This window comes from the organism of the source record quoted next, unplaced genomic scaffold (assembly GCF_019419815.1).
Source record: "Pyrus x bretschneideri cultivar Hongxiangsu unplaced genomic scaffold, Pyrus_bretschneideri_v1 Contig66, whole genome shotgun sequence".
Lineage (NCBI taxonomy): Eukaryota > Viridiplantae > Streptophyta > Magnoliopsida > Rosales > Rosaceae > Pyrus > Pyrus x bretschneideri.
In genome coordinates this window covers 633,047-654,526 of record NW_025999805.1, presented here as the reverse complement: position 1 = coordinate 654,526, position 21,480 = coordinate 633,047, and the positions used below count along the sequence as shown (strand labels likewise).

The window sequence follows — 21,480 nt, the reverse complement described above, 5'->3', positions numbered from 1 at the left end:
TTGACAATGAGAGTTCTCTTAATAATATAGATATAGATAATAACTCGCTCCAAATTCCAATAGAATAATTTAATAAAAATTATCCTCCTAATTAAGCACATGCATAGCATTAGGTCTGGCAAACGTATCTTGTTTGTCGTGTTCATAGTTATTTTCGTGTTATACCTGTTATTTTAACAGGTCGTGTTTTGTCAAACTAGTTATCTTAACAGTGACTTGATAATGACCCGATTCGATGACGGGTCATGGCGTTTCATGTCTGGTTAACAGGTCTTGTAAGAAATTTTCATGCCTAATATCTGGCAAACAACATATTATCAAGTTCTTAATGGGTGACCCGATAACAATTCGACTCGATAATGGGTTCTTAACAGATGACACGATAATGACCCGACTCGTGAACAAGTTGACCCAAAACCTTATTTTCGTGTCAGGACAACGAGTCATGCAAGAAATTACCAAGCCAACATAACATGTGTACAAGTATGTCATAATCAGAACAATCCATCTCTTAAATCATCATTTCAATATCAGCTACGCAAAAATATAAACAAAGTAGTGATAGTTTTAGTCTTCCATATGCATAAAAAATATGTTGTGTCGATAACAACTAAATCATCATGGTTAGCCATCCATTTAGTTTATACATTTGAATGACCAAATGATATCGACTTTATTTGATTCGGAATGGAATGATGGCCGTAGGAAGGAACACAAATTTCTTGACTGATGGGTTGCATATGCATATAGGACTGGAATATCACAATGGGTTATCTCACAGTCATACTAAACCATCACTTGAACCGTGTATCTGAAAACGTTTCTTGATCTCCAAGGAATGTCGAATCTCGAAGCACTCTATATGGTTGCCTCTAGTGCACTGGAGAGCGATTAGAAAAGTAGGGGCAGGCGATAAAACATGAGCTTCCAATCATATAAAACTTGAACTTACAATCAAATTTTCATATTTCTGATTGCTATTATATTTGACTGGAATATCAACATTTACTATAAAGTAGTGGGAAAAAAAACATACAGGACATACAGCACGCGACTTGGGTCTCACTTTGATTCATGCCTCATAATGTGGCATGCACCGGTCGATGCCAGCCAACACAGTAATTCGAGCATAGATGATCATGAGAGTTGTAAATTCCCTCGTGGTTTCTAAATCGGACATCACAAACATATGTGCACAATGATCCAACAGATTTTTTTACAAAGAACCAAATTCATAACTTGCATTCAGAATTTCAACTAAAAAATTTACATAGCACATGATAACCTGTCATACTAAGGAAAAGAAAAAGGTAGAGAAAGAGGACCACTTGATTGAAGACCGAAAAGCATAAAAAGCAATGATGAGACAAAATTTCTTAGGCTGTGTGAGAACTGCCCTTCTTGCGATTCTTCAAGGAATTGCAAAAGGAAGTGAAACCTGCTTTTAGTTCGCCCGGAAGTGAAAGTTGAAGGGGGAGTACCAAGCGAGAGACTTGCTCACTTTTCTTCCTCACAGAAAATGGTTGCGCTAAAGCTGGCTGCTGCTTGTTTAGGCCTTCAATAACAAATGAGAATGCCCCAAAAGTGAGACAGCTTTGTAGAAGAGCCTGCGGTGCACCTGCAAATCAAATAAGGTAATCTAAATTAAAGATGTGATATACAGTACGGAAACTGCTTTAATTGATTAGTGCGGAAAAGACTTGCCTGTTGGTGACAAGCCAAAAATGAATAAGACCAAAAGTCGGGATTTCTGTAGATATTAATGATTTTAATTTTAAAAGTGAAGTCAATGTGTTTATTGCTAATTTATAAACTATTGTAACTCTGTAACATGATGGATACCTGGAAAACTAAGAGCAAGACCAGTGCAACAGCCAGCTACTCCAGCATTAATAACTGCACAGGGAAGAGAGCATGAACACAATATAATGAATGAATAATATAAAAGTACCATTTCTGCATTCAAGTTCCCATACCATCATCCTTTCCTCGCAGCCTCTTCAAAATGCAGACAACCAAACTGTGCACTCCGGACAAAACTGCAAATGTCTGAAAGAGGAAAATATAAAAGTGAACCTTAACAACTGAATGCAAAGAAACATACGACATTGTAAATAGCATTTCATAAGAAACTAAATTAATTACACTAAGATTTCGAAACTATCAATTAATAATAGGAATTTTCATACCTTAGCATAAGATCCTGCCTCTCCAAAGGATCCTTTAAAGCCTTTTTTCTTGACCAACCCCGCACCTGAAACACATCCAGGCAAAGGTAAAACAAAAATCTCAGTCCGAATGACTTCAAGTAAACGAAAAAAAGATAAATTGGGGTTTATTTGAGTAGTAGATTGCTGAAGCAGGGTTTGCTTTGCTCATCTAATAATTCACTAATAAACTTGATATCAAGCCAAATCTCAAATGTCTAGCTGTATTTACAAGTATAAAATTCAGGGCAAGCTGAACAACTAAATATCAAGCCAAGTTTGAGTAGCATGGTTTGTTCTACATCGCCTCGTTATGTGAACACAGGACACAGAAATGACCGGCATTATCCAAACATGGTGGCCTAATTGCTGAATAAACCTTAATAATCACAGACAATCAGAATTCTCTCATAACAGCTTCTACCCGCTAGTTAGACGCAATGAACATAAACAGGAACCGAGAAAATAGCAGTATAAAGCTCAGAACGAACTATGTATAAGGCTGTGAAGCCTCGATATCTGGGAGTAAAATACCGATAAAGCATAGACCATGTACCCTGCTCCAAGTCTATCCACAAGCTTACAGTACACTATTCAATCCCAGACCCTTAAATTATCAACTTAAACCCAATTTAATTACTGTCTTATCAGTTCCAGCAGGAAATTGCAGAAATTACACTCTCTATTACAATCAAGAACGAAATTATCCATATAAACCACAATTTCACATCTCAAAACACTAGCATACCTTAACAATAAGCAATTCTGCGAAAAACCACGAAAAATTCAGAAAAAAATCCAATCTTTTTCTAAACCCTACAAACTCATTGAATAAAAGCACATTTTCGCAAAAATTCCAAATCCCTCAAGACCACCACTCAAATTCCCATAACAAACACCACAATCATGCAATAAAAAGCTTCACGACACAGACACATGTATATACGCACACATACATATATGTATATATACACAGAGAGGAGAGAGAGAGAGAGAGGGGGAGGACCATAGCCAAAAACGGAGCCCATGAACGCGCCGCCAGCAGAGTCTCCGGCGAACTTGAGGAGGCAGACAGCAGGGGCATTGGGGGAGGCAGGCACTAACGAGTTCGAAGAATTAGGGTTTGGATTGGTATCGAGCTCAGTGTTGGTGTCCATCTCAGTGTTTGGAGAATCAACCGACGTCGTCGACATGGCCGCTGCTACTCTCTGTGTCTATTCAATCTCCAAAAGCAGAAATGGACAAAAATCCTGAACTGACACTACAATACAATCGGAAGAGAAAATTTTCATTATAACCCAGTACATATCACCTATTTTTATAGAGGCAGTGAAAATTTTAATTGTTATGTTATTAACTTTTTAACATAGTATATCTTACCATTTGTATAATGACACGTAGTATACGATTTCATTATCGGTCACACTGAAAAACTTCTTCAATACGACATCTTGTGTTTTTCGTATTTTAGAAGGGCAATACTCATTTCTACCACTACGATAGAGGACCACTTGTGTTTTCCGTATTTTATTTGGTTAGTAATTCTTTAAGATTTGTTAAAAATAGGCCCAAACGACGTCGCACTGACATTGTTATATTTAGGGGTGGTTAAGGTCGGGATCACAAACCAAAAAGCATAACCTAGGGGGGGTTTTGGTAAGATTACCGTACCAAAACCTCTGTACCGGTTATCATACCAAATATTTGATACGGCAAAATCTATTACCATTACCGTACTAAACTTTCGGTATACCAAATATTTTGGTTGGTGCGGTATGCCAATGGTAATTGCCACTTAGTTAGGCCAAAATCTAAAATTTTTCTAATCTAATTCAAGGCCTAGAAAATATACACAGTTAATGTATTGGTCTTTACAAATCAATGAAAACCACGAAAACATAAACATGGTAATGAAGCTTTACAGTTTCAAGTGAGATTAACACAAAACTCACAAAACTGTCGTTGCTGATCAACAAACAGCAGAAGGCAGCAGTAGTATCTTCAACCTCGAGCTTCGATAGACATCCAATTATACAAATGTAAACAAAAGCTACAAAGCTAGCCTAGTACTACTCACTAAATAATTCAGCTGCACATCATCATCAATGTTTCTTTTGCTGCATTTTACAAAAAATAAGCATAATAATAATACTGCTGCATAACTACTTTTACTACTTACCATGACATGTGAGATCCAAAGTATAACTATAACACGCGTTCCCAATCCATAGAAGTTACAAGCCAAATCAAATAGAAGTTAAGTATACAAACTAAATGAAAATTGGAAATTCGAATAGAAGTTAACATTTCAAACTAAATCAACCTAAAACTTTATAAAGTAAAAATGCATTGATTAATTCTTCAAGACTTGAGATGTAGATGCATTTAGAGGAGGCATTGAACTTGTAAAAGATTGAGGTTGAGCTGGTGTCAAGCCTACATTACAAAGTACATACATATATATGTAGATGCATTTAGAGGAGGCATTGAACTTGTAAAAGATTGAGGTTGAGCTGGTGTCAAGCCTACATTACAAAGTACATACATATATATATATATAATTCTTCAAGCCTTGAGATGTAGATGCATTTAGATGAGGCATTGAACTTGTAAAAGATTGAGGTTAAGCTTGTGTCAAGCTGAGCTTGTGTCAAGCCTACATTACAAAGTACATATATATATATATATATATATATATATTAATAAGATTTAGAATAAGAATAAAAGTTGAATATTTAATAACAAATTTACTAAATAAATTAAAACATGTCGTACTTGTTTCCACTTCTTCCATTTCTTTGTAGAATTGAAGCATATCTTTCGTTGGTTCTTTGTAGAAGTTTACTTCATCCGCCCTTAAGCCAATCATTAGTACACCCGTTTGAGACCAAGTTCACCTGTTGTGAAAAGTAAGGGTAACAATGATGCCCTCCATTCTAAAAAGTTGTAACGCTCTGACCCAAAAATTTTATTTCGGAAACTAATTTCGGTGATGGGCCAAAATTAAGCTCTAATTTAACTAACTACCGTTAATCACAATTCTTTATGTATATTTCTTAATCACTCACAAAATCTATAACTAAAATCTACTTATCAAAAACATAAGATTTTTAGTTTTCAATTAAATCACCATAATTTCTTTTCTTCCCTCAAATTTCCAACAAAAGGTTAATCTCAATTATTTAAGGCTACATCTAACCCTTGTTAGACTGTCTACGTACTCTTAAGCGGGATCAAGCCTTTCGTAGTTCACCATTCACCATTTCCAGTGACGGTTAATGTTTTACTTTGCGAACTTACAAATCCAATTCGGGAAGATCCGTAAATCGGATTCCTGGTCCGTAAGTTCCTATAGTTCTCAAATATTACATACTATCATGTATTAAAGTTTGGTGTTGATCCAAAAGTTATATCGTCAATTCATATAATGATCAAGTGGCGGATCTTAACGAAATTATACTCAAACGATAGAATTCTGTTAATTGGATGTCAAATATGGAATTGGGGTATCAAATTTAGCCTAGGAACGTCAGGTGGGGTCTCAGCCCACGCGCCACCACATGCGGCGACCGGCCGTCCCAACTCGCCGAAAAATTCAACTAATTCCAAAAATTCTCAAATTTCACAGAAATGAAGACCTTAATGAGTAGAGCAGGTTTTATACCTATGACCAAGTCCAATTTGGTCGGGAAACGCTCCAATTTCCCTCAAACCCGCCTGAATCCCTAGAAATAGATGGCTTCGATCCATCACCTCCGGTGCTCCGCCGCTCCTACAGTTGTTTGGGTTTTGTTCCCTACCTCACCAGGAGTCGAACCAAGGTGGTAGTCGACCATGTTTCTTTCCCAAATGGCGGAATCATCGTTGTGCACCCCGTACACCCACCGGTGCATTTCCCATGAAACCAATACCAAATTAGCTTGGATTTTTGATAGAATTTAGAGATGGGAGGTTGAAAACACTTTTCTAGGTAACAACTTGAAGAAACTCATCGAGAATCGGATGGAAAACTGTTGAAAACTGTCATGGGAGCCAGCTAATTAGGTTGGGTTCATCAGTCCAGAGTGATCCGGTGTTCTCCCCTTCTCTCATTTTTCCTCCCGGTTCTCCCCACCATTGGTCCACCATTTCCCTCCTTTTCTCTCCTGCAACCCTATCTTCCTCACAGCCACACACGTGGTATCATCCTATTGCTCCAGATTTTCTAGAGCCTTTCAAATTAATGATAAAATGTCTATTTTGCCCTCCATTTCAATCAATAATAACTTCTTCGTTATAACTCCGTTTCATGAACGGTTTATGCCTACGCGTTCGTGAGATCGAGCTCTATTCAAACATATAAATTGTGATCTCAAAAGCTTTACAGATTTTAGATAATTAATTTCCAAACTTCAAACTTCGTAACTAGTTTAATTTAAAACTAAATTCAAACAAATTAATATAAATTCTCGAAAAATAATATAAAATCTCAATAATACAAATACGAAAATTATAATAATTACCGGAAACAAAATTTTTACAATTTCTCAATTCAATTTTCATAATCATAAATTGATTTATTTTCGATTTTCTCCGCATATTCATAATTATGAATATCTAATTCATAGATTTAAAATTTTAGGGTATTACAAAAGTTATCTCTAGCAATCCACCAAAGCAAGGGCAAGTGGTGGGCCATCCACTACATGCCCAAAAGCCCATGCATCTCAAACCCGATCTTGTGCCAATGGCAGACTTACGTCAACATGATGTCAGCCAAACATCTACATAAAGATTAGAAAGCTTGGGAAGACGCCATCCAAAAAGGGGAAAGAATTTATCGAAGTGGCGATAATCTAGCCAATGTAGGTAAGAATATTTTATTATTAATTTATATACTATTATTTAGGCTTTGTTATGTAAATTTTTAGAACTTAGTAGAATAGACGTCTGGTTTTGTGGAAATGAACTACGAATCGTTTGATCCTTATTTGAGGGTACGTAGGCAGTCTAACGAGGAGGTTAGATGCAGCCATAAGGTAAACGAAAGATTTCTTTGCAATTTGATTCTCGAATTGTGATTGCCATATTCCTGAGGCGGGGTATGTGAGTTATACGAGCATTTAGGTGACGTTACGTTTCGATCTTGGACGTATGTCCGGATTGGGGCGTGACAGAGGTGTTGGACATGATTCCCCGATCCTTCTCCTCTTACCTTTCTTGCCAAATTTAACTCCCTTTCTCTCGCCTTTGCTTCATCTCTAGACTTGTCTTGCTTATATCTGTAACATGTCTCGTTCCATATTGAATGCATGTTGCCGGGCTAATTTGTCAATTATTTTTTAATATTATTCGAGAACTCCCTCTTGCAGCTCTTTTCTTAGCAACCTTCTTACCAATAAGCCTCAAGGTTTCTTAGGTCTCCAATGGCGACTCTTCAGTCGTTGGCTTGTGCAATGGAGTGTCATTGAACTCAACTTGTGAACCATTAGGCAGAACTTTGTTCTTCGGAGTATGCTTCATAATGTTCCAACATTTGTGCCTTGTGAATGATTTCTTGTTATCAAGATTGAACCACATTTGTACTTGTAGTTACTGGAAAAAATTATGAAACAACATACATATTTACATAGCAAAAGTAAATATATATATATATATATTAATTCCATTTTTAAGTTATTAATGATAATTTCATACCACATCGGCTAGATTAACGTCACTAACATAAATTCCTTCTGCTATTGTAATGGCTTCTTGCCAAGCTTTCAAATCTTTATATAGATGTTTGTCTCAATAGAGAATGCTCGGTCCACTATGTGCCTTGTATCACCTCGATAAGTTGTGCATGAATCTTCTTCCACATATGTTGCACCCTCATCTCATTTTCAATCATCAGGTCAATCAGTAACACACACCCACCTGTCAAGCAAAGCAAGATCTTCTGCGATCGATCGTATTGCATTCTCACCCATTTTTTGAAAAAAAAACAAAGAATTTGGAAAGTGGAAAACAAATATAAAAAATTGTAGTAAATAAATATTGAGTTGTGATGAAATGAAGAATATGGTTGAGTATTTATAGAAAAACAATACAAATGATTTTTTTTCTAATTTTTTTAACTGTTGGATTAATCATGGCCATTGATTTTCAAACTGATAGAGGCACCCGATTATGCCATGTGTCGCAACGTTAACAATTTCAATTTTTTTTAATCGTTGAAAATCTAACGGTCCAAATCATCTGGCCGTTGGAAAGCCAATGACCCATAAAGCACCATGTCAGCAATTCGTTATAGAGTTGTCTGTTTTATGTTGCAGCAGGCCCCATAGCTGCAGCTTTTGTCCGGCCACACGCACCTAATAGAAAAAAATAAATTAAAATATGTGATGGCGGCAACATAAAGTTATGCTGATGTTCGCTTGTTTGCTTGCACAAGGTTGGCTTTTGAACGATACCGAAAATTTGCAAAAGAAATGTTTATAATTCTAGGAATTAAAAAACACAAACAAAATTATTTTAAATGTTTTAAAAACTCTAAGACCATCTCCAATGAATATGTCAAATTTTAAACGATAAAATTTAAATTTGAAGGTTTATATGGCACATTGAACTTTTTCTAAATTTTGTTCTCCAATTGACATGTCAAATTTAAACTATTATTTATTACATTATTTACTTTTTATAGTTATAATTAGTATTTTAAAACAAAAGATAAGTATAAAAACTATAAAAAAAACATTTATTAATTACTAAAAATAGATTTGAAGTTGTTGTCAAAGTTGACATCAATTCTCTCTGCTGCCTTTTCATGTTATGTCACATAAGAATTGTCAAAAAATTAATAATATTTGTTTTTACCGTTATTGTTGACGTGAACATTTTGATATATCTTTTAGAGATGCTCTAAAAAATAAATCATTAAAAGCATTATGATAAAAGAAATAATAAAAGAACCCTAGAAAATATACCCAATTATATTTCTGGATTTAGAGAAATAGAGTACATGAATCGAGTGAAATTCAACCCGAGACGCTGTCGTTGTGTACCCCCTTAATATTAACCCTTCCATTCTTCTTCGCCATCTGTTCTGTAGTCTGCTCAGCCGCCGCCTTCTGCACTCTGCAGTCTGATCTGCTCAGCCAGTGCTCTCTCTCCGCAAATCTCTTCACTTCGTTGCTGCTTACCTTCTTCAACTTCATTGGGTTTTCTGGATTGGCTCAGGTACCACGTCTGCGTAGCACCTCGTTTTTTCGTTTAATTTGAATTGGGTTTTCTTCTGCAGGATTGCACAGTCTGAATCCTTCACGAATAGCGTTGAAAGAACATATTTCACGTTGCGCGTGCCATTTCAATTTGTCTGGAAGTGAAATTGCTCAATGAAATTTTGGATACTTTATTTTGGTCTATTTCTGATTATAAATTGTGCAAGTAGAGTAAATAAATGGCAACATTTTTTTTTTATTTTTTTTTATTTTTTTTGGTATAATTAGGAATAGAAAGCTTCTAATTACTTGGGAACTGAGAAAAAAGCCAGACTTTTATGGGTGTGGTAATGATAGTTTGGTTGCAACTTTAAACAACTTTGTGCAGAAATGAGAAACCCCAAATGAAATGCTGCTACTTTTGTGGCTGGTATGTACGAATTAAGTGCAGGAATGTAACCTATTTTTCTAGTTGTTCTAGATATACTTTTCAATATTTCAAATTTTTGTATGTTACTTCACAGCTAACCACTCCAACTACACAGCTAAGAGGTTTAAAGATCACAGCAATACCTTTTTGTTTCTAACAGAGCCTTCCTTTGGGTGCATGACATTTGAGGCTTGGATTTTGCGCAGAGAAGGATGGGGAGAATGATATTGAATAATGCATTGAGATCGATAGTGAATGCGGAGAGAAGGGGGAAAGATACGGTGGAGTTGAAACCTATATCCACAGTAATGTCATCATTCCTCAAAATCATGAAAGATCGAGGTAAAACCCTACAGTCTCCTCCTTTATTATATAGATTTTGATAACAAATACTAACTATTTATTATGTACTTTCGGAATATGGAATTCTGTAAGGTTAATTTGTTGAGAGGGTTTTGAAAGAGGTGAACTTGTAGTGAATAAGGACCTACAGAACTGAGTTCAGTTAGCTGGTATGGGCTCTAGGAATTTGGCTTTAGTCAACAGAGATTTATTTATTTTTTATTTTCATTATTTCACCGTAAACAAGAAAAATGGTATCCAGGACAGGCTGACTAGTTTTAGGGCTTTATTGTCTTTATTTTTTTCACCTGAACTTACCTACGATGTCAGTTTATGAATTTCATAACACCATTTTCATTCTGATGCATGGCATTATCAGGCATCCTTGAATAAGGTAAGTAAAATAATAAGAATGTTCGAGGATATATTGCTTCAAATAATTTGGTGATGGTTTTAATACTGGGTATTGGAGGACTAGCATTATAGCAACTTGTAAGTAATTATGGGATCCTTTGGTTACATTGTTGTTTTAATTGGAGACGGGATATTCTTTTCGTTTAAATAATATTAATATATATTTTCTTTCTCTGCTTATGAAGTAGTTTGTGAATGCCCTACCGAAAAGTTTAGTTTTCTAAAATAAGCTAATGTTGGGATGTCTTTCAAGTTTCAACAGTTAATTAAGTATAAGTCTGTCTTCAAATTCACTGTATTGCTAGAAGGGAGCTCTGTTTTGTAGTTGTATTGAACATACAGAAGAAAGAGGAGCAATTTTTTTTATTTGTACCAAATGCATTGCACTTCTTGTTCGTTTCTTTGAAGCAGGAGAGGGTGAATACAAAAGTATATATCAGCTCCAAATGTTATTGTCAATTTGTTGCATGCTTATGTTTTAATGTCCCTGACCGTGGTATGTTCTCTTTAGGTTACATCAAGGATTTTCAGATCTTTGATCCTCATAGAGTGGGGAGGATAACAGTTCAACTACAAGGCAGGGTTAACGATTGTAAAGCTCTTACTTACAGGCAGGATGTAAAGGCAAGAGATATTGAAGAGTACAAAAAGCAAACGCTTCCGACTAAACAGGTTTGTTAACCTCCTGATGTCGAAAGATCTGTTAAAAGTTCTTTTTGTGTCTTATTATTTAAAGGTGCCTGTGTGGGAAGGTCTGGATTTTTCTGTTAACGGGCTTCTCTCTCGTCATGCAGTGGGGTTATGTTGTGATTACTACTCCCGAAGGTGTGTTGGATCACGAAGAGGCTGTTAAGCGTAATGTTGGGGGCCAGGTTCTTGGCTATTTTCATTAGATGGGAAGGGAGAAATGTTCACCTATATGACAACATCCCGACTTCACCGACATGAATTGTAGTTTTGTTTGCCTCAATTTCAACCGGTGTGAATCTTGTGTCATCTTATGATTTAGATAAATGGTGGAACAGGATCACTCCTCTTGAAACCGCGGTCTTGTTTGTTACAAAAAATGTAGCAGCATTTACGAAACCAGTGTATTACTCTTTTAAACCTAATTTGAAGCATATCTTCCTCGGGTCGGGGTTTTCTGGTTTTGACTTATGTATCGTTACTGAAAGACTTGATTACTTATGTAGCGTATCCATGGTTAGAATTCGACGGACCAAGATTGTCTGCCCTCACTTTCCATCCCCTTTCATTCCTTCCTATTTATCTAGCCATTGATTTCATGTTGAGTTAATTTAATGCTCCAGATTTTGCTACCTCACACATTTTTCACTCTCCTTTCTTCCTCTTCGCTTCTGCTGCTACATTCACAGACGAAGAAACATTTTCAGCTGCACAACAACAACATCCTCCACCAAGAATGCCATTGAATTACAATTGATGGCTTATCTTCGTTCTGTGCATGAATGCACCGTACACATGGTCCACAACATAATGGAGCATTCCCAGATTCAGAGTCATCATTTTTCAAAGAAACCCAAAAATTCAAACACCAAATTTTTACAAAAGATGGTTTTTATTTTTATTTTTAAATCAATTAAAAAAAAAAAAAAACCAGATGGGATTATATGCAAATTTTCAGAAACAGAGAGGAACCTAGAATCTAGAATGTTGGAAAAATTAAGAATTTATGAATTTAATACTCGGAAACTGTGTGATTGTGAATCAAGAGGCGTAGGCGGTGAAGAAATCAATGGGAGACTGAGAAGAAGAAATCCATGAGATAGAAGGAGATGAGAGGAGAAGGGATGGTGAGAGAGCTGAGGAGATCCATAATGGGATGGCGAAGGGGGAAGAGAGAGAGAACAAATCAAACCAAAACAAAACAAAAACTGTGGGCTGAGAGTAAAAATGTTTCTTGGTCTGTGAATGCAGCAACATAAGTGAAGAGGAAGAAAGTATAGTGAAAATGTGTAAGGTGGCAAAATCTAGAGTATTAAATTAACTCAACATGAAATCAATGGCTAGAAAAATAGAAAGGGATGGAAGGGGATGGAAAATGGGAGGGCAGACAATCTTGATCCGAATTTGACTCCAGGCATGCGTGATCAGATCTTTCTCAGCGGTCTTTGGAATTGCTACAGGATCAGAGACATGGCCTTTATAGGTCAACAAAGTTTTGTGTGTTGATGGAAAGGTGTATTAGTTTGCAATGGGCAAGTGGAACACGCCTACGAGAAAAAGTACACTCAGATGCAAGCCTAGGGCCTCAAGCAATAGTGCCGGGCAAGGGCCTTCAACAATGTCTTAGTCGTATGGTTTCTGCCGAAGTTGGGCATCAATACAACTGAGTAAGAATGCACTTGTCTTCAACCATAGCAGTGACTAGTGCATGACTGAGTTTTCAAAATGTATGTAATTCTTCCTGGTAGATTTCAACTTTCGACCATTCAGTAATGCTCTTGATAAAACGCTCCTTAGTTAAATGATCAGTGTCGACAACCATCTGAGCTTCTCAGGAAACATAACGATTATCGCTTCAAAACAAACACTGAAACATATGGTTGAAATTAAAAGAATGAATTCATAACATTGTATGTTAAAGTTTTGTTGAGGCATACATGAAAAGAAAATCAAATGAAAGAATTCATAATATTGTTGCCTATTGCATGAACCCAAGTGGGGTCTCATTCAGATAAATCGGTAGTTCACTCAAATGTCTGGCTTCAAATTCCGACCAGTCAGTAATGCTCTTGATATATAGCTCCGAATTCTGCTCTCCATGCCTGATCATCGTCTGTGTTGTGCGGAATGACAGAGTCTTCCCGGTATAGTGGTTGCAAAGCGGACTCTGGCAGTTTACTATCTGCCATGTACTGCTTCATGGTGATCATCTCCATCTTGTGCTTTCTTTTAAGCTTCTCCATTTGCTTCTTCAACTTTTCGTTTTCTTGATGCACATTCATAAAGTTCTCCTGCGTTTATGGAAGACAGATGACAAAAACAATTAGTGAGACAAACGAACTTGGAAGAACCAACTTAAGTGGTTCTCTTTGTGAAGTACTCGATGGCAAAAATGCCAAATGTTAGGTTTTCATTTGTGTTTAAGGGCAAAATATGAGTTACCTCTGCAACTGATGCGGAATGTTCAGCTTCTCTAAGCCTAACAAGGAGTTCTCCGGCAGCATGAACAGCTTCTGCAGTATCTCTCAGTTGAATCTTGAGACTCTTGTTCTCCTTCTTCAACAGCTCCCTCTCCCTCTCTCTTTCCACTCTCAAAACTGAGAGCTCTGTTGCCAGGGATTTCGAAAAGCGAGATCCACGACCTTTTGCTCCTGCTTTTGCCGCTGCCCTCTTCACTTCTGCTATTCCTGCCATGATTGCACGGTACTTTGCAACCAAGTCATTATATTTATCTTGTAGTTCAACATAGTGTTCAACCATGCGAGCATGCCCAAGGACAGATCTTTGAAGCACATCATCCAACTCTTCAGTTTTTTGCTTTTCCAATTTCAATTCCATCTCCACTCTCTCTGCTCGCCTGCGGATGGATTCAAGATCTACTCGCAAGTCATCAGTTAAGGAAATCCAATCACTCTCCATTTCTGTCCATCTCTGTCTTTCCTTCTCCAGCTCTTCCTCGCTGTTATCTCGAAATGTGCTACTTTTTCGCAGTTGGATGGATCGTGACAATAAAGAGGATCTCAGTCTCTCAGCGGACTTGTTGGGTGATGCATCAGTACGTGACTGCAATTTGGCCCTTAACATCTGAACTTCCTTAAGTAGTGCTTCCTTCTCATCCATATCAAAATCTGCATTCCCATCCCCAAGATCGAACTGATTCTGAACTTCCTGTATTTCACATTTCTCCTTTATAGTCTCTGGTTGGTGAATATCAACAGAACTGCCCCTCACGAGCTACAGAAATCACCAATAACATGTAAGAGAACTTTAAATATGCAAAATTGAGGAAGTTAATATCAGAATATGAAAAGGTTAAAAAACATAAACAGCTCCGACCTACCTTCTTTCCATCTTTGAACTCCTCATATGGTATCATTTCTTTACCATTATCTGCACAACTTTTGAATTGCTCTATCTAAAAAAAGAATAAAATTCTCTGAAACGTAAGACACATATATATGGAGAAGAAATAGTTCGTTGAGGTCGAAACAGAAAGAGAAAATGTTACCAGTTGATTTAACTGCTCAATTTTAGCTGCTTGCTCCTTGCAACGATTCTGAAGCTCCTCCTTTTTAGCTTCTTCCACTACATCCTGTTTAGAAGAAAAAAAGTAAATTAACAAGGCATTCCCGAGTTCATTCCTGAGTTTACAGCAAGTAAACTTAACGTACCTCGGTTATTTGGTTAGGCTTTCCTGCTTCATCAGCTGCTACAGTCCATGTCTTCAAGCTGTCCGAGACCTCATTCGTATCATCTTCATACACTCTTCTTTTGCATGATGCACAAAGGAACGAAGAAGATGGCCCATCTATGGATGGCCTTGTTTCTGGTAATGTTTGAGATGAAGAATTAGCTTTAACAGGTTTCAGTGCCAAGTGCTCAAAGGAGAACGAGACTGCGGATTTTCTTGATTCAGAGTTCTGCTGGTGGTAGTCAATTATCTGCAAGCCCCTCTGGAGGCTGGCAGCCAATGACTCAGTGGGGCCTGGAAATATTTTGCTTGAGCGCAAAGAGGATTGGATGTTTTCACTTTGATTCAGTGACTGTCTCAATACATCTGGCTTGAACTTGGAACTGTCTGATACGTTGTTCTGACTAACTGAACCGCCTGGTGCAAAAGTGACGCTCTTTCTTTGTGCATTTCCAAGTTTTGGAGACTCGGACAACGTTGGGTCTTGGAGGACTGGGGACCGACAGCATAAACTGATTGAAACACTGCTTCTGTTTACTGAACCAGTGGTGGTAGGAGAAATCTCTTCTGCCAATTCGAAGTTGTCCTTGGGAGGTAGCTCATTCTGAGAAAATTCCAGATCAATTTCTTCAAATACCTCATTGTCCTTTTCGTCTGAACTATGAAAGTCATCTTCACTTATCGAGTCTGTATAACAACTTCCACCCAACTGAGCAGAATCTCTATTGACAGAATTGTCCCCAATATCATGTTCATAAGAATTATGCAGCTCATCTAGCTGCTCACGTAGTTCCCTTACATCATGTTCATCCATATTTACCTCTTCATCAGAATCATTATCGATGCTGGGTAAAATCAAAGATCGATTCAGGCTCACCCGCAATTGATTCAAGCTTTCACGTACATTTCTCCCTTGAAAATATCCATTCTTAATCACAAGTGAGCCACTAGACTTTGTTCTTATAAGTTCTTCCTGCAAAACACACATTTCACAAACCTCAAATTTCTATCACCTTCAGCCTTTGTGACAGAAATCCAGATAGAACTACAAAGAACTTAGTACCTTTAACTGGCGAATTTGATCACTCAGATCATTAACATCATCCTCTGTTATTTCATTTATTACTGGTTCATTCCTAACAGATTTCGCTCGTTCTCCAAACCTTAAAGTTCGCAGTATCTCGCCATTATGTCTGCATTTGACAAGCATAATGAATGTTTCAGAGGATTTACAATACAATGTATGAATGCTATGCAATTATGATGTAAATAAATGTATCCGAGCATACTAATAATAAATCAAACTTCATAGCAAAAAAGCAATTAGCAGAGAGGAGTCAAATACTTGTTGTCTGGGGAAACTGCACAGATGACTGTAAGTTTTGAGTTGCCACCAATTAATTCTCGCAGTAAATGTGTTAAGCAGGAAGACTTATATGAAACATCTTCAGATTTTTCAGACTGGGGCGCTTTTGCAAGAGTATTTACCAAAAGCCTGCACCAAAATAACAACATTAACAGTTAAAAAAATGCACTGATCAGAGACAAATGATCCACAAAGTTTAGAAATACACAAAAGCTTGGTAATGTTTCCATAAAATGCATCCTTGCGCACGAACAATAATTTAATGCAGAAGAACGTAAAAGTGATAGCAAACTATTTTTCTGATTTTGTCATCAGGAGTGTATTCTGCATATTGTAACCCATCCTGTAAGTCATTTACAATAAGGCGCCTGATGGAATGATTATGAAAAGATATGGAATCAGACATGAAGGTTACAGAACCATACCCAAGCCGTGACAAGGACTTCTTCACATATTTGTCTTCCCTCGCACATTGTCTACCTGTGTCATCATCACCTTTATTTCTGTCCAGGCCAGCAAGATCAACAAAACTCATCCTGCTTGTTTTTGAGCTACCAAAGCACTTGGATGAGCTTTCCTGTAGAATCAAGTAAATAAGCACCATACTCGAGTGATAGACACGAAAGTAATAACTAAACCACCTTTTATTCAACAAAAATATAATATCCCATTAATAGATCGAAAATTTCAATGTGCAATGTTACCTTACACCATGACTCAATGATGAATGTACAAACAATATGGGATCTAGAGCTCTTGGAGTTCATGCTAGTTGCTCCAACTTTTCTACTTGAAAGCCCCTGCTCCATGTACAGAAACGTTGATGAGTATGCGAAGCCGAAAACAAGAAAAAAACAGACATTTGACTGCAATAGTAAATAGAAAATTGCGCTTATGTAGCACACCTTGATCAGAATTTGTGTCACATCCTCATAGCTAGTCACATACTCCTCAGTCAGATTCTCAACATAAAATCCATTTTTGGGGTCATCCTTGATCTAAAACAGATTAAAGTAAAACCAGTGAGTATCTTAAGCATTTACTAATGAACTAAAAAAATCGAAAAACAAGCATCAGTAGAAGAACTTGATAACAAAGAGAAACTCCACCTCAAGGTTCCGCAGGGTCGGATCAAGTAAATCTCCAATTTGTTCGTTATATATCTGTGGCAGAGAAAAATTTACAAAACCATTACTATATAAGGATCCTTGACGATATATAGTACAGAGAATTTTGAAGAGTAACAAGAGGTATACCTCAAGAAATGAACAACGGAACTGGTAATTCAACTGTTTCCCTTCGGAGTTCTCTTGCTCCTACATGTACCAATCCCAAAATAACATTAATAAATACATATCCATACACACCTGCTTAGTGCTTTCGTAACTTTCCAGCTATAAAACTAAACAAGAAACCAAAGACATACCTTTTGAATCTCAGAAAACAGCATTTGGAAGATGCGTGGAACAATGCCCTGGCAACTTCCAGGAGAGGCATCCTCAACCATGGCACTTGGTGGACCCCATAGTGTGTATGTCTTACCACTTCCGCTCTACAGAAAATTCAATTGAAGATATTCACAAAACAAATACAAAATTGTCCAAGTTGAATTGACCGTTCATTGAAGCATATGAATTCGTACCTGTCCATAGGACAAGATTGAAGTAGTTGTAACCGGCTAAGGCATTCTTAACCACAGGTACACCAACCGTCTGAAAAACATCCTCCTGGTACGCACCAAAAAGTAACCATGTGTCAAATTCCGCCTGAATTTAGTTTTCAAAGCTAAGAAGAAGATTAACAAAAACCCAATTCCTCACTCCTCATATTGTTCAGGTTTCACCCACTCAGAGTTCAAAAATGTAATTCCATTCAAATGTAGACTAATCAAACAATCATACCTGTCCGGATTTCGAATCAAAAACCGAATCAAATGAAAATGTACGGTCCCCAACGGATAAACTGCACGGCGAGACCTTCTTAACAGTCCGATCCCCCCAATTTGCACCATCTTTAGTTGGTCTGATTCTCACCACGACCTATACAAATTTCAAAACTCAAAAAAAAAAAAAATATAAGAAAACAGAAAGTAATGATACAATAAATAAATAAATAAATAAACAAAACTCAAATTTCAATTACCTTCACTGATGGGTCTAGAGGTGGCAGGAGTTCTCCCTGACCGTCGGATTGATCAATCTCACTCTAAAATTTAAGCCATTTCAAAATTAGGCTTCTAATGTTTGATTTTCAAGTTACTTAAAATTCTTAAGTCTCAGATTCCGAAATTAGACAATAATAAATACCTTCACCACCGGCAATGCTTGTTTCTGGCCGTCCGGTTCTGTGATCTTAGATTTGGAATCGGAGAGTTCAGGCTTGATTGGTGAAGCGGAGGAGTCATCGTCGGCATGGTGATTGATCTGGATGTTGGGACTGAGTGGAGGGGTATTTTCGGAATTATGGTTTCGTAGGTTGAAGATGGATTTGCTGTTCTTAGTGGACATGGATCTGGGAAGGAGCTTTCGAAACGATGAAGTTGAAATGGTTCCTAAGAATCCAGATTCGCTGGCGCTGTTGGTGTTGCTGTTCTTCGTCCTCATTGTTCTCAGATCGCAAGCAATCTAGAGAGCGAGAGAGAGAGGGAGCTATACAGAGAGTTTGAATTCGAAAATGTTGGAGAGAGAGAGAGAGGGAAGAGAGCGTTGTTTTTTAGTGCAGGAGGAGAGGGATTATGACCGTTGATTTTTTAGGGTTTTTAATTTTAACTTCATTTGAAACGAATTGGTCCCGTCCAAAAATAATAATTCAAATCTGGGTTCAATGACTATATTGCCCCTTAGGAAAGTGACTGAGAACAAAAGTGCGTAGACTGATTTTGATATTTCAACTGTAGAAATGAATGTTCATTTATCATCTGTTGACTTGAAAATGGAATTGTATATATTATAGATCGCATATAACAAAAATTGGTAATATTTATAAACTCATCAATAAAATAGAATACAAATTTCTTTCGAATTTATTTTACATTTTTTTATTTTATTTTAAAAGAGAAACAATTGGTAGTAAGTTACATTTATCCATTCTTTTCGATGGCTGAAAAAACTCACAGAGGCATTTCAGCTTCCCTCTGGCCACAAATCTGGCTTCCACACCAGTAGTAGGATTCGAACCTGAGACATTTAGCTTTTAATTTGAAAGAAGTTTCGCAATCCGCCCTTTATTACTGGACCACCAGCTCGTGGTTGAATTTATTTTACTTTACTATAAATGAATGGTTTTCTTCTCTTATCTTCAGTTTGGAAAAAAAAAAACACTAATTATTATTATTATTTTTTAACTAAGTCAATATAATATTGAAATAGAGCTCAACTTTAAGGACAGATTAGTCAATGTGCCAGATAGTTCAAATTAGTAGCCGTTATGGCCGGTGGAGCAAATGTTGGAGCTGATTACAACAGCTCAGGGGAAGGAAAAGGCTTGGATCGGATTAACAGGCCTGCCTAGTCCTGCCCAAATTAAGGAAACGGATTGGGCTTCTGTAACCGAAAAGAAGTGAACAAGTATTAACCTATTCATTTACATTGGCCCAATATTATATGTGACTAACAAATTATTTTTTCTTGATGATCAAATAAAATATCATTTTTACAAAAATGAATTCAAATTAGAGATCATTTAGTTATCTATATGTATCAATTAAATGAGTTGTTCATTATGAATTACCCAACACCCCTATTTATCAATGTTCTAAAAAACGCCCTAGGCGGCGCCTAGACGCTAGGCGCCTTGGAACCGAGGCGATTTTGTTCAAAACGGCTGGAAAAATCGGGGTGGCTCTAGGTGGCCCTAGGCGGCCTAGACGGTGCTAGGAGGCTGGGTGGTGTTTTTTTTTTTTTTTTTGTGAAATTTGTTTAAAGTCTAAGTTCTAATTATACCTTGAAATTTTGTTAATTTTATAAAATAAATGTGTTGTGTATCAACTTAAATTCTGGGATGCTAAAGATAAGCAGCTTACATTACTAAATTTCCTTATTTTCCTCCTAGTTTCCATTTTATGTTGTTTTAAATTGTGAACTTGTTGTACATGTGTCATCCTACAACACTCCTCACTATGGTTGTATGATATATATGCTTAATATGTTTTTAAATTTTGGACTTGTTGGATATTCTTTTTGCATTTTATCATTCTTTTATTATCTTATCCATGGATTTCATACAAGTATAATTTTTTGTAAGTGTCAATATGCACTTATTTACAAGATATACAAGAAATTTACCTAAATCCACCTAGGCCACCTAGGTGTTGCCTAGCCGTCTAGACGCTAGGCGTTAGCCCACCGTCCGACTAGCACCTATCGTTTTTTAGAACCTTGCTATTTATTCTATAAACATAGATGACTAAATGATCTTTGATTTAATGACATTTTACAGAGATCTTCAATTGAGAGTTTGAAAAAATGAACGATTTTTTATTATGAATTATGTACAATAAAAATACATTAATTATAAGGGGTGGACAAGGTGGTGCACGGTACACCTCATCTAATACAATTATTTTCGTAAAAGGATGGGGGTCGATTAAAGTAGAGGGAATCAAAGGAAATGAAGAGCAGCACTCAAGCAATTTGATTCGTGCTAGAATCGCCAAAATGCTGTTAATTCAACCTTTAGTTTTCTTTCGCCCAAAAGTTGGTCCCTAAACTTTTGGAAGTGTCGGTTACATATAGTTGAGCATGACCATGTTTTGAATGGCACTTTGTAACGCATATATTCTTTTCCCACAATGTACTTCTCTACTAGAACGTGACTGCTTGGGTCAAGGTGCATTCATGCTTAATATGAAACAAAAGGTATACGTTAGAAAAGGAGTGTGAATGCCCACTGGAAAAATAATGTGAATGAAGACCTTAAAAGATGATTAAAGTTTACTATTTACTTGATGACTTTGGTTTCCATTAGTATATTTTTTTTTACAAGATGAGTTTGTTAGGTCCTGACTTTTGCCCATAAAAGATTGAAGAATAAAGGAAAGAAATGAGGTGAGAAACATAAGGAGGAAAGGAAAAAACAAGAGGATAGGAAGAGAGAAGAAAAAAAAGAGATGAAAGAAAATTTAAGTGAGCTAGGCTAGAGAGAAGAGAGAAAATAATGAGAAT

The 21,480-nt window shown here is 36.8% G+C and overlaps 3 protein-coding genes and 1 long non-coding RNA gene across 6 annotated transcripts; 1 reads left to right on the top strand and 3 right to left on the bottom strand.

The window, feature by feature from the left end:
• Positions 1–1,192: 1,192 nt before the first annotated feature.
• LOC103940103 (chloroplastic import inner membrane translocase subunit TIM22-2) lies at positions 1,193–3,498 on the bottom strand. Of its 2 annotated transcripts, XM_048573275.1 has the most exons (6): positions 3,214–3,498; positions 2,190–2,254; positions 1,977–2,049; positions 1,843–1,896; positions 1,705–1,750; positions 1,466–1,618 (listed from the first exon to the last, which is right to left on the bottom strand). In XM_048573275.1, exons 1-6 carry the CDS (start codon positions 3,398–3,400, stop codon positions 1,558–1,560), a joined length of 486 nt encoding a protein of 161 aa, XP_048429232.1. In that variant the 5' UTR covers positions 3,401–3,498; the 3' UTR covers positions 1,466–1,557. The 2 variants fall into 2 exon arrangements, with proteins under 2 accessions (XP_009348459.1, XP_048429232.1); XM_009350184.3 differs by lacking the exon at positions 1,705–1,750 and having other exon boundaries at positions 1,193–1,618; positions 3,214–3,493.
• A 1,172-nt stretch (positions 3,499–4,670) lies between these two features.
• Positions 4,671–6,301, bottom strand: LOC125472170. Its single transcript, XR_007254084.1, has 3 exons — positions 5,872–6,301; positions 4,983–5,104; positions 4,671–4,732 (listed from the first exon to the last, which is right to left on the bottom strand). It is a non-coding gene; the product is annotated as an uncharacterized LOC125472170 (long non-coding RNA).
• Positions 6,302–9,268: 2,967 nt separating this feature from the next.
• LOC103951444 (40S ribosomal protein S15a-5) lies at positions 9,269–11,725 on the top strand. 2 transcript variants are annotated; one of them, XM_009362808.3, is made up of 4 exons: positions 9,269–9,407; positions 9,979–10,160; positions 11,086–11,246; positions 11,369–11,725. In XM_009362808.3, exons 2-4 carry the CDS (start codon positions 10,031–10,033, stop codon positions 11,465–11,467), a joined length of 390 nt encoding a protein of 129 aa, XP_009361083.1. In that variant the 5' UTR covers positions 9,269–9,407; positions 9,979–10,030; the 3' UTR covers positions 11,468–11,725. The 2 variants fall into 2 exon arrangements, with proteins under 2 accessions (XP_009361083.1, XP_009361088.1); XM_009362813.3 differs by having other exon boundaries at positions 9,274–9,407; positions 10,025–10,160.
• A 1,390-nt stretch (positions 11,726–13,115) lies between these two features.
• LOC103951445 (kinesin-like protein KIN-12F) lies at positions 13,116–19,010 on the bottom strand. The gene is given in 18 exon segments (XM_009362814.3): positions 13,116–13,552; positions 13,704–14,495; positions 14,602–14,676; positions 14,770–14,853; positions 14,933–15,925; positions 16,016–16,145; positions 16,298–16,447; positions 16,744–16,895; positions 17,023–17,118; positions 17,224–17,316; positions 17,428–17,481; positions 17,575–17,634; positions 17,745–17,870; positions 17,961–17,984; positions 17,986–18,045; positions 18,220–18,357; positions 18,461–18,523; positions 18,625–19,010. Coding segments are annotated over 18 exon segments (3,621 nt in total). The 5' UTR covers positions 18,922–19,010; the 3' UTR covers positions 13,116–13,318.
• Positions 19,011–21,480: the final 2,470 nt, after the last annotated feature.